Below are 18,677 nucleotides of genomic sequence, written 5' to 3' on the forward strand. Positions count from 1 at the left end.
CGAATGAATTAAGAACACCTAATTTCTTGTCATGTGCTTCACAAAATTCGTTGTACTTCAAAGGAATAAATGTGTTCAACTCGATGCCAAGACATATTAAATGCGCAACAACACTTACAGAATTTAAGAGGCACTGTATTTCACATGTAAAAGCTGTGTTTCATTAACAGCCGAACGAGTTTTTGCTTATTTTTATGACGGAGATCTTTACTGATGAAGTTTTATACGAACGGATAATTTGATGTGGACAATTTTTTTTGCAGTTTGTTTTCAATATTTCCAATGAATCTGACGAAGTTTTTGTTGAACGGATTATATTATGTAGATTATTTGAATTTTTTCAATTATCTCTTTTTATATTTGTATTGATCTCTATTAAGTCTGTCATGATCTTGGTGATGATGGACTATTTTTATTTTTATTTTGTCGTTCTTATAGTTGTATTAGTTAAAAAAAAAATAAAAGTAGTCTACAAAAGTACGAGAGTCGCGCGCGAGACACAGATATAAAGGATATTAAATTGAAAGTTTTTTAAGTGCCGGTCTAGGATTTTTTCGTAAAGGAAATTTTCTCGATTTTTCTGAATGAGGGTATTCATAGTCAATCCAAAACAAGGCTGGCGGTTGGACTTGTGCTTTGGTGGACCACTTGGCTGCAAGGGCCTCGTCGGGACCGTATCGGCTCTGTGGCGGACATGACTGAGTATTGGCTTATCTTTTGACATTGCAATTTTTTGAACTTATATCTGTAAATAAAATCAGTTCGTTTTTCATCTTTGCTAAACTGATTTCAATGTTGAGAAAAAACGAATAAATTATTTTTTAGATAACTCGTCTTGCTCAAACCTCTGTAGGGAAAGGAGGCGGGACCATCATCATCATCATCAAAAAAAAACGATTTTCAACTTTCCAGAGTAGGATAATTTGAGCTGCATACATAAACATGTGCGTCTTAAATTATGCGATCGACACTGAAGTGCTGCAAATCCCCATAATCGAGCCCCGGGAAACATACTCACAAACGTCTGCTTCCGTCTGTTAACATATACCCTTGAAACCATAATCCCTCCGCAAACGCCTTTATTTGCCAAACTGTTCTCACCAACGTTCGACTTTCACGACGTAGTCTCAAAACATACACACCCACGCGCACCTTCCTCCCCGGTTGACATGTGAGCAAAGCGACAGTGAGTAATGTTACCCACTTTCCATTATCACATAATCATATACATTTTAACGCAACCCGAATTCCCAAATCAACCGATATCAGCTCGCATTGCGTCTGGAAACATCAACTCCACGCCGCGAACGAATATTCGCCGGGATATGTTAGCTAGAGAGTCGCGGCGGAACAACACAACACACATACAGCATCATTAATTATCACTCTTATCCCCATCACACACGAATATTTTTATGCAAATTTCATGAATAATAAGCGAGAGAGTGTCATACCGCTTCTCGGTCGGCTGGAGGAAATACGCGAAGTCACCGAACGCAACACAATCAATTTTTGTCGACTCCCTGTTAGCTTCCACATTTGTAATCGGAGCGCGAACACGGGGGTGGAGTGACATTACCTGTGGCATGTGTGCCCTTGAGCGAATTGCTGGGTTTACTGAATTATTAGTTTGATTTGCACGCACTTTTGGTGCGGAGGAATTTGCCAAAATTCAAACAAAAGAGGCTTAATCCGAAATTTATCATATCTACAGCATGTATTGTGTTGGAACAAACATACTTCCTCCCCATTGAGTACCGCAATTCCGTCAGAAACCACATCATTGCTTCGTCATTACCACTGATCTTCCTTCACCCCCCCCCCCTCTCGGTGAACCATGGTGGTGGCATCATGCTGAGAAAAAAGTGGTCCAGAGAAAAAAAAAAGAGGAAAAACACAGAAGACGTCTTTCGTTCCATACATGTGACGTGAATGGACCAGAATTGTATATGAAAATTTGGAATACGTACACACATAGGACGCGCTCATACAAGCGTTCTGTTTTGTTCTGTAGCTCAAACAAAAAAAAAATAAAAAAATCTACCCGTGGAATATCTTTTCGTCAAACAGGACCACTACCCCGCATTGAATGAGCATATGAAAGAAGAAAAAAAACTGCTCGAGAAGAAAGACAGAACCGAAACATTACAGAGTGGAAAAAACCTTCCGAATCGTTCCTCATTTGCATACGGTACGATAAGCATGTTCAATGTTTTTCGGAGGGTTTCTCCTTACAGCCACCCCTCGAATTTGCACCCACGCACGCATTATCATTAACGATTGTGTGATGTGTGTATATGTGGCTGGGGGATTTTTTTATGCCGTGCGCTACCGCTAATGCGGTGCCTTAATTCTCGGCGTTACAACATCGTTAGGTTCCTACGGATTCGGTTCCCCGTCGGTGTAACCTAAGACGTTATAACTCGCGACATACGTAGTCCCCCGCATATATGGTTTTCCGGGTGTGAAGAGCTTGAATCCACATATTCATGTTTGAACTTGTAGAATTTATCGATAATATAATTGAATTTTATTTCAAATGAAATCTACCATTCGAACTAATACCTGGAAGATTTCATAATTACAGATTTGGTTTTTTTGTATCATTACGAAACGGTGTGTTGAATATGAAAATTAAATTATGAAGCCGCTATTTTGTGTAGCCCGGGTAGCTCAGTCGGTAGAGCGTTGGACTTTTAATCCAACGGTCTAGGGTTCAAGTCCCTACTCGGGCGGTTAGCTCTTTTTTGTCACGTCACACTTCTAGACCAGATTTTTTTGTTCTTAACATGTTTTTCGTCCCGTCACCCAGATATGGGTGACATTTTCCTCTTTCAAATTGAATAGGATTCTTGAAAGGAATTTGACGGAATAGGCACCTAAATGTAACTATAGGATATGTGGAAAAATAATGAAATCATAACCATCTATAAATATAAAAATCTCGTGTCACGGTGTTTGTTACCGAACTCCTCCAAAACGGGTCAACCGATTTTGATGAAATTATGCACAAAAAAACTTGATAGGCATGAGAATAGGTTGTAAACTATATACGATACCGCTGGGATACCAATTACTATATATTTAATACCGATTAGGGTGACCCTATGCAGAAAAAAATCTGAATTTTTTTTTTCTTAAATTTGGCTTCCAACAATTCATATAACCACAAATTGAAACCCCTATACCCTATTTTTAATCGTTATTTTAGTATTTTTGTATAAAAAATATTCAAGTAATTTAACCGTCTTTCGTTTTACAAACAGACGAATTTATTTATGTTAGTAAAAGACACAGGGCGCTGCGCCCGCTACATCGGACATTCGCAAGTAACCTCACTTCGTCTAAACCCAGTCTAAACCATTATTGAAATACTTCAAATCACACTTGCTCGGTGTACAAAATGACAATCAAATGACTCTATCCATGTTCTTCTTCAATAGCACTAACGTTCGCCTTATCATCGTAGTATTACTTGCATCATTTTAGTGGTACTAGGTTCAGGTTCCTATACCAAGCAATATGATATGAATGTATTCTAAGTGACTAGGTCAGGAACATGTTTGACTATCATACAAGTCAGAAGGGTCTCTTAGACGAAAAATCCCCCAGCCGTTCTAAAGGGACAACACCATAGAAACATTGATTACACTCTAAAGCCTCCATATGCCTGATTTGATTTCATTTTCTTGATTAATTTTCGAGTAATGCAGGAATTTGTGTTTCATTTGTATGGCAGCCCCCCCTTAGAGAGGGGGGTGGAGAGTCTAACTACCATAGAAACATTTATTGCACCCTAAAACCTCAATATGCCTAATTTGGTTTCATTTGCTTGATTAACTCTCGTGTAATGCAGAAATTTATGTTTCATTTGTATGGCAGCCCCCCCTAAGAGAGGAAGGAGAAGTATCTAACCACCGTGAAAACATTTTTTGCACCCTAAAATCTCCACATGCTAAATTTGGTTTCATTTGCTTCATTAATTCCCGAGTAATGCAGAAATTCGTGTTTCATTTGTATGGCAGCCCCCCCTTAGAGAAGGGAGGTGGAGAGTCTAACTACCATAGAAACATTTATTGCACCCTAAAACCTCAATATGGCTAATTTGGTTTCATTTGCTTGATTAATTCCCGAGTAATGCAGAAATTTGTGTTTAATTTGTATGGCAGCTCCCCCTCAGCGAGGGGGGAGGGGTCTCAAACTATCATAAGAACCTTCCCCGGCCAGAAAAAAACCCCTACATATCAATTTTCATGTCGATCGGTTCAGTAATTTCCGTGTCCATAAGAATCAGACAGACAGACAGACAGAAATTGATGCCAGTTACCAATTCCGCACTTATTCCGGAATCTGATAGGATTTCGAGATCCGATCGAATTCGACTTTTGTGCATTTTGCAATTCGACTCAAATCCGATCGTGTTGTGGAATTGTTTCAACCCAAACGTCAAAACAATTCTTTCGTATTTGTGAAGCAATTTACTCGCTATCAGAGAGCACAAAGTGGATTTTGAATCGTAAAAATTTATTTGAATACTTAGAATACTTCATCTGTACTCAAAGGGTTGACAACTTTTCTCATCTACGAGGTATGGCTATTAAATAACGAGACTGGTTACGAAAAAGGGTTATATTTTAAAAATTACGGTAGAACGATATGCTTCCCTTCAATATGCTCCCTTTGGCTCCTCACGGGGTTGTGTCCCATTCACCCGAATTCCATTCACCCGAAACACGTTTACCCGAAGCACATTTACCCGAATGTAACGCATACCCGAATGGACATTTACCCGAATGAACATTTACCCGAATGCAACGTTTACCAGAATGCGACATTTACCCGAATGGGATGTTTACCCGAATGAAGAAGGAAAAATTCCGACAAATCAGTTTATGAGTTTTGTCGAATCTGCTGTTAGGAAGTTACGAAGTAAACTTAAAAAATGTAATGAGGAAATTCAAAAAAGATGTTGAAGACTTCGCTGTGTCATTTTTAGAAATTAGTGTAGGCACAATTGACATGCTGTCTTCTTTCCTTTCCGTATTGCACTTTAAGACCAAGAGATCATTCAGAAATGAGCATGGGTTATGAAATATTCCGAAAATTAAACAGGTAACTTTAACATAATTTTTTTTTAATGAAAATGTGAATAGAATAGATAAGAAAAAATGGTACTTACGTATTTGCCGCCGCAGCGCAATTTTTATCATGAGTTTATTATTTCGTGATGAAATTTATTTTGAGATCAATGTAATGGGGGCGAAGTCCCCATTTAACGAGGATAAGGAATCGAGGCGGCACCAAGCCGCCGAGGTGGCGCAATCCGAGTAGGCCGCCGACCCGCCGTCGGAAGCGGCGGCTTCTCGCATGCAAACCTGTGTTCCACCGATTGCCCGGTTTGTTTGAAACATAAGAGACGATCCTTTAGTCAGGTTCGACCGAGCGTTAGCGAGCGTCGGACTGCATGCGTTTACCTGGTGCATTACGTTTGCCCGGTTAATTGTGCATGTCATGCATTTTGATTGCCTGGTTGCAAACGTGATGCACCAGATAAACGTATGGCGTCCGACGCTCGTAAACGGGCTACGTCATCCATAAGAATGGATGGACTTAATAATACGTTATAAAACTGCATTCTTTCACTTTTCATTATTTTTAAAAGGATTTTATCCAATGCCAGTATTTCTCGAATTGTACTTCCCACGAAAAATACTTTTTGAATGGAAATGAAAGTATGAGACAATTTTTTTTTAATTTCTGTATTATAGTGACTTTAAACACATTTAGCTGGTTCGTCACTTATACCTTCCATTTCGGAAGAATGTCGGGAGTGAGAATTGAACTCGTGACCCTTAGCATGAGAGGTATGGATGCTACCGCTACGCCAGATCGCAGATGAGACAAATATGATCTTTAAATAATACTGATCAGAATTAAACATACAAATACAAATACAAATATAGCAAAATTTGTGTATTATTTGAATATATCCTTCTTTTGGGTAAGTGTCGCTTTCGGATAGTTGTTACATTCGGGTAATTGTTACATTAGGGTGACTGTCGCATTCGCGTAAATGTTACATTCGGGTAAAAGTTACATTCGGGTAATTGTTGCATTCGGGTAAATGTCGCATTCGGGGAAGGGTCAATCCGGGTAGATGTTACATTCGGGTAGCTGTCGCTTTCGGGTATTTGTTACATTCGGGCGAGTGGAATTCGGGTGCATGTCTTTCGGGTAACTGTCATGTGAGTGGGTTTCGGGTAAATGTGACACAATCCCTCACCTTTCCATTCGTTTTTTCCATTGTTCGAAGCAGTGCTGAAACTCTTTAACTTAACTCGTTTATAGCAGACACTTCAAGCTACCGAACGCACTATTCGTTTTTCCCCCCACCCCTCTAGGGCGCCCTCCAGGCGCGCAGTCTAGTTATTCAATAGCCATACCTCGTATGCTTTTTTTACAAATATGTACCATGATCTGTACCACTGAAAATACGATAACAATTTTAATCAATTGTTTTCCTTGTTCGATGTTTTTTAAGACATTGTTTGCCACTGTTGATAATTGAAGAGTGACAAACAAAGTCGTAAACCAAAATGACCGTCACCACAAAATGGCGGATAATATATTTTCTCAAAACTTCATCAATTTGGGTATCAAATGAAAGGAGTTGACTAGTAGAACTCGCTTATACATGAGGAATGCAAATTCAAAATGGCCGCCGCAACAATATGGCGATATATATTTTTTTCGAAACCATCATTGTTTCCAGGTTGAAAGTGGTGTCGAAGTGCAACGAATTTTAAGTCGGTTTCTATAATATTTGTTCTTGTCGTCGATAATTCCGAAGTCCTACGTTACCAATACGTGTCGTGTCTAGGACTTACCTAGTATTTCGAAGTATTCTCGATGGTCCTCATTTCTTTCTTTCAAATGTTTCCTAATGCCAACCATAATTCTCTTCATCCGGTTAGTTAGGAATCGAACTCAAAGTTCCCGGCATAATTTTGTGACGCTAACTAAACGATCACAAAAACCTGACCTGTTCATTAAATTAAAAAAAATTCTAGAAACACCAAAATTATCCCCTCAAACGAACGAAACCACAAACAACACTCAAATCACCGCCGCTTATTTTTTCCAAACAATACACAATGCCAAACTTGTATGCATAGCAGAAATCGTTCCACAGAATCCCAAATCTCATACAACACCCTTAAGAATACTATTCAACAACTTCAACTCCATTCATCCTACTTTACGGTCGGACGTCATCGAGAAAGAGGGAGTAACAACGGAATAATTAGCTCCATCGGCTGCAATTTTCATCGCATATGCTACGTGAATCCTTACTGTTTCGCCTTCTCGGCACTGCCTTTCCGAAAAACAACAACTCATCTCGAAAATTGTGTATGCTTATATTTGGTTACAACTCCACCAAATTTTGCATACATCTTTCCGCCTTTTTCGTCCCATCTAGCGACCAAAAAATTCGGTTCTACCCGAATGTGCATATGACCGAGGAAAAGGACCAATGTAAGGCCTGACTAAGCATCAGCATCGTTGGCTGCTCCGTGTCACACAGCGGCAGGTTCTGTGCGATGCACTGCCAGAGAAATGTAGCAATCGTGAAGGACTCTTGTCGTCTTTGGTGGGGATCCAGCTCTTGCTCGCAATGCTTGCGAACCGACTCGCCATTCAAGAACATATCGTCGTCGCTTGGGCATAACCTCCCCCAACCACCCACAGGAGTGGCAGAAGGACACGACGCAGTACGAGCCGGAAGGACTCTTTTAGGCGTTTTTATTTCCATTTGCCAATAAAAATGTAAGAGATTTGCAGACTGCTTTTCCGCATTATGCCCTTAATACAACAGCGCTCGGGTGGCAGTTCGAGGTCTCAGTTTGCTTGTTCTCAAGTGCAGCCGGAGAATGCATTTCGTAAACCCCTTTTGGGGGTTTGGGGTGTGGAAGGGGCGGAAAAGTCCGGAAGAATAGAAGAATGCTCATTAGCAAATTAGCTCGGCTAAAACAGGAAGGAGCGGCTGACGTTTGGTGGTTTTATTTTTAATTTCTGGTATTTTGCTCTCTTATTTTCTCGTTCACAGTTTTATTCATTTGGGTGGAAATGTCGTCTTCTAATTGACATCGTCACCAATGTTTACGCTAGAGGGCATTTTACTGCTTCCCCCCATTCCAGGATTCCCAATGGCCGGTTCCATTGGGGGTTTGGGGCTACTCAGGTTTGACTTCCAAATTTTTGCCAAAATTCGTTTGGCTTTGTTCAAGATTCTCTTGTAGAGTTTATAGCATGAATGGAGAGGAGATTTTGCGTTGATGAAAAAAGTGTTTTAATTCTCGAAATGTTCTCTACCCAGGATTTGTAGCAACCAAAAAATTCAATACATTTGCCTTACCTCTCCGATGAATGAATGCGGCAGCTGATATTACTGCAGTCAACAAGAGCACGGAGACATCTCTCGGTGTAAGTGGAAAAGCAAGTAGCGCGCCGCGGAATCGGAGGAGATGGGAAAACATCCTCTCACTCATATGAATTTATGAACGTTCGATTCATTTATTTCCATTTATCGCATATTTATGCCCCAGTGGAAAATGCTGTTCCGGCTGCCGCGTGGTGCAAACTGAAGAAAAAGTCGGATAAGAAGAAAAACAGGCCGCTTTGTTGTGCTTAAGCCTACTTGAGGAAAAAACGTCTTCTCCCATATCGGCACAAACAGCGCCAGGAGTTGGAGTGAGTGTGTGGGTGGGTGAAGGAGAGAGAGAAAAAAAGGAACCTGAAGAAACAGAAACGACGATGAGTCGAAGGAAGCGAATCTTTGCGAACTAAGAAATTAGTGGAAATGAAAGTATGCATCGTATGTCTGAATATGTCTTATGGGAGATGAAAATGTGTAGTGGAGTGAGCGAAAAAAATGGGGGATAGATGTGTTGGGGTGGGGGTGGAAAGCGTACACCGAACCAACGTTTGACTATGAATTGTGTGCACGCTTCTCGGTTGGAAAATCTTTGGCAATGAATGTGGAAAAACCTTCTGCTGTTGCAACATCATGGTTCTCTACCCAACCCCCAGCGGCGCTACTCATATATACATGTTGTCATCAACATCCTTGGCCATGGTTTTTGCGCTGTGTCTGCGGCAAATCTCTCCATGTGACTCTCATTCCCACCCCACTCACTCCCTGGTGGCCGCGCCATTGTTGCAAAGCAGAGGAGTAAGTGATTCTTAAAAAATGAAATATCTTTGTATGAATGCTTTCTGCTTGCATTATGATTTATTGATTCGACCGAGCGAGAGTGTGAATGCTTTAAGGCAGCTAGCGTGAACGGGCTTTCGGCTACAGTTGGCGGTTTGAATGAATGTGGCATGCCTTTTAATTTTCTGGTTTCCGATCTAGTTAAGATGATAACCGATGGCGTGTAGCTAGAACTTGATTATTTGAAATTTAAATTGCCTCATCATAGCCTAATATCGAAGAATATACCCAATATTCTTACATTTTTAACATCATAACCAATGATAATGTTTATCATTTCTCTTAACCCTCTACCGCCCAAGTTTTTTATTTATCTAAAAAAACCTACTCCACCTACTCGAATTTCCAACTTTCTACATAAAATACTCCTAGCAGAAAGCTGCCAGCATAAAAACAATGTGTTTGTGTGATAGATGAAAATATTCTAAAGACGTTCTAGTGGCGGTGAACATTGAAAATAATGTCTGAATAATTTGGAAAGAGAATCCGTGAAGCCCATCTAAAGGCGGGCTTGGGCTGTAGAGGGTTAACCCATTAACGACTAGCTGGTTCAAAAATTCGAACAGCAACTTTTATGATTTTTCATGTTTTGGACATATGGTGATATTTTTGCACCAAATGATAGCTCAATTTATGAACTACAAACTTACCATCTATTTCATCTAACTTTATAAAACTTTGTTAGGTAACTAGCTGACCCGGCAAACTTCGTACCGCCCAAATTGGTTTTTTGTTATCAACACCTTCAAACATTCACGTTTTCTTACTATGAGCAAGTTCATGGGTCCAATTGCAGAACTGTTCATTGTTTGATCTTCTAATCGACCCCGTTTAATTTTGTATGACAGCTTCCCCTTAGAGAGGGGGATGGAGGGTCTAACCACCATAAAAACATTTATTACATTCTAAAACCTCAATATGCCTTATTTGGTTTCATTTGCTTGATTCATTCTCGCGTAATGCAGAAATTTGTGTTTCATTTGTATGGCAGCACCTCCTAAAGGGGAGGAGTATTTAACTACCGTAGAAACATTTATTACACCCTAAAACCTCCACATGCAAAATTTGGTTCCATTTGCTTGATTCATTCTCGAGTAATGCAGAAATTTGAGTTTCATTTGTATGGCAGAATTGAGAATTGAAAAAATCGAAAAATTCGTAAAATTCGTGAAATTCGTAAATTCGTTCAGTTTATAAAATTCGTAAAATTCATATAATTTGTAATTTCAAATTCATAAAATTCATAAAATTCATAAAATTCATAAAATTAATTTTTTTTTCCAAAATATATATTTTTATCAAGGCTCATATGGCGTTAGCCTCACGGGGCCGGGAGTTCAATAAAATTTTTCTTATTATCTATGTTAGTAATATGTAACCGATTACTCGCGGTTGGCTCGAGGTTAGTATTACAAGTGTTTTCGTAATTGGGATGTTGCTGTCTCCAATGCTCTGTACGTGTGCCCGACACGGGATACTTCCTATTGGGATGCAGCTGACCGTTAATCAGCAACGCTCCCTAGTATGTACCCCATATCTAGCGTGGTGCGTCTTTCTCGACTCGAGGAATCCAGGATAGAATGGTCACTAGCCGGCGCAATCATCAGTTCGTGTAGAGTTGTCATGAGCGGTACAACCTATGGCTCTTGTTGAATCATCAGTGGACTGCACAACCTATATATATATAATAAAATTCATAAAATTCATAAAATCCATAAAATTCATAAAATTCATAAAATTCATAAAATTCATAAAATTCATAAAATTCATAAAATTCATAAAATTCATAAAATTCATAAAATTCATAAAATTCATAAAATTCATAAAATTCATAAAATTCATAAAATTCATAAAATTTATGAAATTCATAAAATTAGTTAAATTTATGATATTCGTAGAAATCCAAAAATTCGTAAAATTAGTAAAGTTCATAAAAATCGTAAAATTCGAAAAATTTGTAAAATTTCTAAAATTTGTAAAATTTGTAAAATTTCTAATATTCGTAAAATTTGTAAAATTTGTAAAATTGGTAAAATTGGTAAAATTTGTAAAATTGGTAAAATTGGTAAAATCGGTAAAATTTGTAAAATACGTAAAATTCGTGAAATTCGTAAAATTGGTAAAATTGGTAAAATTTGTAAAATTGGTAAAATCGGTAAAATTTGTAAAATTTGTAAAATACGTAAAACTTTTAAAATTCCTAAAATTATTGAAACTCGTGAAATTTGTGATATTCGGAAAATTCGTAAAATTAAAAAAAATCGTAAAATTCGTAAAATTCGTAAAATTTGTAAAATTGGTAAAATCGGTAAAATTTGTAAAATACGTGTTTTCTTGGAATATGGACCCTTGCCCTCCGGGTGGTTCTTTCCTTGGTTGCTTCTCTCGGGTTTGGAAAACAAATTTTGTGCAACACTCGGTTAATTGAAAATCCAATTACACAATTTAATTTATTCTCACTACTATCTCACAATGTCTACAATTTCACAATTTATTTACAACAATTTGGTATAACATAATAATATTTTAAATTCTCAATCTTCTTTCTTGGTGATGGGTTTTCTTTCAGAACTGCTATCCAACTGTCCCTGATCTTTCTTCTAATCTCTATTTTGCAAAGGTTTCAATACTTTTTCAATAGCCCTATATTGTTTCCCTAATCCTTTCCTTTCTTTGTATAGTATTTTCAAATTTCTTGTATTGGTGGGTTTGATCAATTGTATGAATTTGGGCCCATGCCGCAAAATTGTATTACATCGGGGGGTTGATCGAAGTGTAATAACAGTTTCCATAACTTGTATCCAACATTCTGGCCCGCGCTGAAATGATCCATTTCTAAAAATAAAATTCTCTCGCAAAACTGGATTGACCGCATTTTTATTCAGTATCGTGAGGTTGGCTGGCTGTAGGCAACAAACATATTTTTTCAACTGGTCTTTTCATGTGGCCGGTAGCTGTTTTCAAAGTAACTACTCTGTCCATACCAGGATGTAATTGGATAATGCGACTCATTTTCCATCGAGTTGGTGGTAAGTTTTCATCGCGTACGATAACTAGTTGTCCTACAGCAATGGGAATTGGTGGTTGACACCTTTTTGTACGCTTCTGCAAATGTGTCAAATACTCCGATCTCCATCTCTTCCAGAAACACTGCAATATCCTCTGGGTGGCTTGCCATTGTTTGAGTCGGTTCATAGGAATCTCGCTGACATTCATATCCGGTAGTTGATGCATAGTCGTTCCTATTAAAAAATGTCCTGGAGTGAGAGGCTCTAGTTCATTTGGGTCATCGGACATTGAGATCAAAGGTCTCGAGTTCATACAACCTTCAACCTGAACTAGCAACGTGCTCATATCCTCGAAGGACAACACCGTATCGCCTACAACTTTCATGAGATGGATTTTTGCCGATTTTACCGCTGCCTCCCACAAACCTCTAAAATGTGGGGCGCTAGGCGGATTGAAGTGCCACTGTATTCCTTCGTTGGCGCATTCTCTGGTTATTTTCTCTCTATACTCTTCATTTTTGAGAAACTTGGATAAATCCTTTAGTTGGTTGTGGGCTCCAACGAAATTGGTACCATTGTCCGAAAAAATATCCGAACATTTCCCCCTTCTTCCGATAAATCTGCGCAAAGCCTGGATAAAACGTTCAGTTGAAAGGTCAGTTACTATTTCTAGGTGTACCGCCTTTGTGCACATACAGACAAATACGGCTACATATGCCTTAGAGGCAGGTCGACGTGGTGCATGGCAAATTAAAATAGGACCAAAGTAATCGACACCAGTCTTAAGAAAGGGTCTCGCCACGTTAACACGCGCTGCTGGTAAATCTGCCATGAATTGCTGAATTTGCTTCGGTTTCAAACGAGCACAACGATTGCAATTGTGGTACACCTCGCGGGCTAAATTGCGTCCTCCTAAAGGCCAATACCGCTGTCTCACTGTTGCTAAAAGTAGCTGGGGAGCTGCATGCAGCAATTGCTTGTGGTAGTGCTCGAAGATCATCTTAGTAAGAGGATGCAGAGCTGGGAGAATAATTGGATGTTTCTTACTTATAGGTTCTGACGAATACTCTAATCGACCCCCCACTCGAATTAAATTTTCTGGAGATAGTGTTGGATTGAACCAACGAATTTTGGAGCCCTTGGCAACAGTTTCACCCTTGGATAATGCCTTCCACTCTCTTTCAAACTCTTTCTTCTGCACGCATCGTATTATAGCATACTCCGCATCAGTCAATTCCGTAGTATTAAGAAAATCTTGTGATAATTCGTCTCTCCTGTGCTGTCTCAAAATTTCCAGCAATCGGAGCCAGTAAGCGGTACGTCTGATCAGATCAGTAAACGTCGAAAACTTGCTGAGATACCAATCCGTAAATCCATCTTGCTGCACAGTGGCGTAATTAGCTGCTGATCGGCGAAATTCTCCCTCTGCTTCTGTGGTGTCTGCTGGGACAGGTTGATCTGGCCAATGCCGTTGCTCTTTCCATAACCAAGATGGTCCTTCCCACCATAGATTGTTGCTGATTATGCCTTCGGGAAGTACACCTCTTGAAATGAGATCGGCGGGGTTTTGGCATCCAGGAACATGATTCCAAGGATGATTTTCAGCAATCTGTTGGATTTTCGCTACTCGGTTGGCTACAAAATTGTCCATGTAGACGGAGTTGCCCTTATTCACTGTAAAACGCACGTTGAGTCAGTCCAGTAGTATACCGCTGGGCTAAGTTTGACAGCTGCTCCACACAATTCTAGTCGTGGAATGGATTGAGTTTTCAACGGTGCTACCTTTGATTTCGACGAAAGCAATATTATTTTAGTTGCGCCATGTGAATTGCAACTTTTAAGGTATGCACAGGCACCATATGCCTTCTCCGAAGCATCTGAAAAGACGTGAAGCTGAATGATGATTGGATTAGGGACCAAAACACAACGTTCAATAGTTATGCTATTCAAAATAGGAAGTTGTCTATGGAATTCTTGCCAATCCTTGCTTGCACTCCCCCTTTCATCTTCAAATTTCCACAGTCGTTGCATGAAAAGTTTTCCTACAGTGATGAGTGCTCCGACCAGCCCTAGCGGATCGAACAGTCCTGCAATAATTGATAGAACCTTTCGTTTTGACCATTTATCGTTTGGATGTATCTCTGGTATTGAGAACTGTAGCTTCAGAACATCAGTTTTCGGCAACCATGTCAATCCCAATGTTCTCACTGCTGGATCTGGATCGAGTTCTACTTGACCTTGTCTTCCCAAACCTAAATCCTCCTCCGGTACATCTTGTAATACCTCCTTGCAGTTAGAAACCCATTTCCGTAACCTGAATCCTCCGCTTCTCATCAATGAATCAAGTTGAACCCTCAGCTCTACTGCTTCATTCACGCCATTTGTACCGGTCAAAACATCATCCATATACACATCGTTAATCAATGCCTCAGCTGCTTGTGGATAATTGACTTGCTCATTGGTTCGCCATAGGATGCTCTGTAGGGGTATATCATTTTCGTCCATCTTAATTTGACGAAACATCTTCTCAACGTCCGCTACAATCATTATCTGTCTTGCGCGACAACGTAGGATGATTGAACGAAGATCTTCTTGAATTACCGGCCCTGCCAATAATGAGTCGTTCAGGGAAATTCCGCTAGATGTCTTACATGAAGCATCAAACACCACTCTTAGTTTTGTTGTCGTACTACTTTCTTTCAAAACTGGATGGTGGGGGAGGTAACATCGTTTGACCGAATCCTCTTGAGTTACGCGTACCTTGCGCATGTGCCCGAGGCGCAGGTAGTCCCCCATAAATTGAATATATTGGCAACGCAGTTCTGGATCCTCCAGAAGTCTGCGTTCCAATCCTTGGAATCGTCGTAGTGCGATGTCTCTTGACTCGCCCATTTTCTCAATGACATCTTCGTTCTTCGGAAGAGAGACCTTATATCTTCCGTCCGAACCTCTTCTAACAGAACGAATAAACTGTTCTTCACAGCGAGCTTCCTCCGGAGAATAATTATTTGCAGTGTCGACTTCCTCACAAGACCAAAACCTTGCCAACAATTCCTCCAAATTCACCGTAGAAGCAACGTTGCAATGGTACGATGAAAGGATAGATGCGGTCACGGTTCCAGCCACTACCCATCCAAACACCGATTCCGATAATTTGGGAAGACCATCCCCTAGATGGATTTCTCTCCCTGGTTTGAAGAATGTGAAAAAGTGCTGGATACCCAGGATCAAGTCAACGGAATTTGAGGTATCGAACGCTGGATCGGCTAATTTTACACCCTGTGGTATTTTCCATTTTGTTGTGTCGATACTGATAGATGGTAAATTTCCAGTGACTTTAGGAAGCAATAAGAACTCCAATACACATTTATAGCCACCCACTCTGGATCTGACCACCGCATTCACTGTATGCCTTACTCTCGTATTGACCTGCCCGACACCTGATACGGCAACCTCTGCCCGATTTCGTTTGATCCTCAAGAATTGTGAAAAACTTTCCGACATGAAATTACACTCTGATCCAGAATCAAGTAGAGCCCTTGCAGGGTACGCAAGCCCATGATCGTCTTCAACAAGAACTACCGCTGTTTCCAGTAACACCGAGGATGTACTTTTGGATGCCATATTTGACGAGACAGGGGTGGTAGTCGATGTGCTTGCTGGGCAATCTACCGGAATCGTAAGCTGACTTTTGCTATTACCAGGTGAGGAAACCCTTATCTCCGGTGCACGCTTGGTTGGTTGAACTCCTTCTGGTCGAAAACACACTAAGGTATGATGTTTCGCCTTGCAATTCCTGCACACGTATCGCGAATTACAGTCAGCTGCTTGATGTCCACGTCGGAAGCAATTACGACATAAAGACAGAGAACGAAGCAGCTTATCACGTGATGACACTGACATTGAATTGAATTTTGGACATTGATACAATAAGTGATTCCCTGGACAAGCTACACATTGTCCATTTGACGTTGCACTATGGCTCATCTTTGTCGAAGGCAGCTTTCTTTTGGATGAGGAAGCATAATCCAATTTGACTCCGATGGATTTGGTTAGTAGTGAGCAAAGCACCCTGATTCTCTTGTGTAGGAAGTCCGTCAAATCCTTCACCGTGTCCTGCTCCCTTGCTGCAGAATGTTCTTCCCAACTTCTGCGAGTAGTTGAATCCAAACGCGAGCATAATAAGTCTAGCAATAGCAAATCTTTGTAATCGGTTGACTGAATCAACTGATCCAGCGTTTGGAGGATACGATCGAAAGATTCTAACAACGACTGCAATTCTCAAACCGATTCCCTTGAAACACTAAGTAGATTGAAAAGAGCCTGCACCTGCCTACGCTTCAGCATCTTGCTGTCGTTATATCGCTTCATCACCGCATCCCACGCTATCTGATAGTTCGCCTTTGTAATGGCAAGGGAATTGTTGGCGCTTACCCAATTAGTCCTACGTTGTGTTTTTTTTTCTTTTTCAGCTCACTCCGTAGCAGCAGACGACACAGGTAAGTTCCAGGTTTTTCCTTTTCAGGTCCTTCAGCAGCAGCAGCGACGGCGAACAGCAAGGGAAGCAAGCAGCAGCGTACTAACGGCGTTTCCAGCGAAGTCCAGGTGAGTAGAAACAGGTAAGTCACTTTTTACCTCTCTTCATAAATTTCTTCACATGAAATTCAATTTTATTTTCCACAACTATACACTCGAACTCCCACTACTGGTCTGCTCTGCATACGAAATGGAACTGACTCGGCTTAGCTGACTCGGTACTGAATCTCATGATCATTATCGGCTGCCGGGTTGCCAGAAAACAGAAATCAAATCTCGTCTACAAACGCGATCGCTAGCACAAGCTATGACGTGTTCTCAAAATGTCCCTATAGTAATTATCAGAATCAACAGGAATCTATCAATGACCTAGCGTCTCCTACGAAGCACCCCTTCAGATAGTGGAATTTTTCTACCTCGGGTAAATCTGTTTTGCAATGGATTAACGACATATACAGATCCCTAAAACTCAACCACTCATCAATGCTGCCATCAAAGGTTTGCAGCTTGATTTGTGGGAGTCGAACGTGCTCATGGGTTGGTTGTTGGTTAGTAATGGATAGGTTCAATTTTTCCTCTGGTTCCTTGACCTTTTCGAGAAGCAACGCCTTCGCCCTATAGTACCGATCGACGAATTCAGATCGTTCTCTGGAATAGGTATCGTCGTCCTCCTCGTAGTCGTCGTGCAACTCGATGTCCATTGTGGCTTCGATGATTTGTTCCCACAACTCGTCCAATTTCTCCAAGCGTACGGTCGCTTCAGTCGGTGTAGTGTCATCACCCATCATGCCGACGAAACGATAAATATCATCAAACATTCCTCGTAGAGCCTTAAACTTCGTTACGAGCGCCTTAAGTGAAGTGTTCCTCGTAACCGGTGCCATGATTCCCAAATTTGTTTCGCAGGGTATGAAATATAATTTATTGTAGTGATCCGCTGGGTGCCTAGCTTCAACTAGACATACACAATAGTATAACTGACCTTCACAAAACGAAGCGTTTAGCCTTCCCTATTGCATACGCTAGTGCTATTCCGAATTGTCTTGGGTTTGTCTCAAATGTTATGCTCAGTCTCAAAATAATGTAGGTTTAATGCTCGCCAGTCCAGATATAGTTTGAGAGATCGTAAATTTTATGTAGTGATCATAAAAACACCAGCCACGGCTGGGCATATACTGAACAACTGACCTATGAAATAATTTCTCGTACTAATGTCCAATAACAGTGTGCCGGCTGAACATCGGAATCACATCTGCTGCTCCTCAATAGTAAAACGTGTAATATATTATTTGCCAATATGCGAGCCCCTTGGTTACACGTTCCACGAAATAATGATTCAAATTCCAAACAATACAAATGTGCGAGGAAAACAGTGGGTGTAATAAACAAAATTACTCCAGCTTCGGCTGGACATATACTGTGCGAACTGACCTTAACGGAAAAAGTAATCCGATGTGCGGTGATTTCAGCGGTAAGCGGTGATCGTGTGCGATGCGATTGATCGGTGTAGTACTAATTTCGCCCTTTGGTCCAGTGATGACAAATTGTGCGATATAATCCGGTAAACAAATGATGGAGCCTTCCGTTGTGTAGGTGTTGTTCCTCAGATGGTGCAATGTAAACAAAACATTTGGTGTAGATTTCGCCAAAATGTCTCAGCAGCGGCTGGACATATATTTTAAGTGTATTTACCTGGACAAACCAGGAATTGAAGCCGATGAAAAGGTTTTGTGATGTAAAGCCACAGTGTAAGCAAATGTGTTTTTCCAATCCGTGTTTTGGTCCTCGAATTCCAGTGAGTTCATTAATCGCTAGTGCCTTTGGTGGTAGATGTGTGAATTCCGTCTTGCCGTATTTAT

At 40.4% G+C, this 18,677-nt stretch overlaps 2 protein-coding genes and 1 non-coding gene across 3 annotated transcripts; 1 reads left to right on the forward strand and 2 right to left on the reverse strand.

Annotated features, from left to right (window-relative positions):
* The first annotated feature begins 2,662 nt into the window (after nucleotides 1-2,662).
* Nucleotides 2,663-2,735, forward strand: Trnak-uuu (transfer RNA lysine (anticodon UUU)). Its single transcript has one exon. It is a non-coding gene; the product is annotated as a tRNA-Lys (tRNA).
* A 9,416-nt stretch (nucleotides 2,736-12,151) lies between these two features.
* On the reverse strand, nucleotides 12,152-13,933 carry LOC129765861 (uncharacterized). The gene has a single exon (XM_055766299.1). It carries the CDS (start codon nucleotides 13,931-13,933, stop codon nucleotides 12,152-12,154), a length of 1,782 nt encoding a protein of 593 aa, XP_055622274.1.
* A 20-nt stretch (nucleotides 13,934-13,953) lies between these two features.
* On the reverse strand, nucleotides 13,954-15,906 carry LOC129765863 (uncharacterized). Its single transcript, XM_055766300.1, has one exon. The coding sequence runs from the start codon at nucleotides 15,904-15,906 to the stop codon at nucleotides 13,954-13,956; it is 1,953 nt and encodes a 650-aa protein (XP_055622275.1).
* Between the last annotated feature and the right edge of the window lie 2,771 nt (nucleotides 15,907-18,677).

Source organism: Toxorhynchites rutilus, chromosome 2 (genome assembly GCF_029784135.1).
Source record: "Toxorhynchites rutilus septentrionalis strain SRP chromosome 2, ASM2978413v1, whole genome shotgun sequence".
NCBI classification, from domain to species: domain Eukaryota; kingdom Metazoa; phylum Arthropoda; class Insecta; order Diptera; family Culicidae; genus Toxorhynchites; species Toxorhynchites rutilus.

What these genes read in the sequence shown, in the direction of transcription:
- LOC129765861 (XM_055766299.1), bottom strand. Translation starts at nt 13,933, where the DNA reads ATGGACAATTTTGTAGCCAACCGAGTAGCGAAAATCCAACAGATTGCT.
- LOC129765863 (XM_055766300.1), bottom strand. Translation starts at nt 15,906, where the DNA reads ATGGCATCCAAAAGTACATCCTCGGTGTTACTGGAAACAGCGGTAGTT.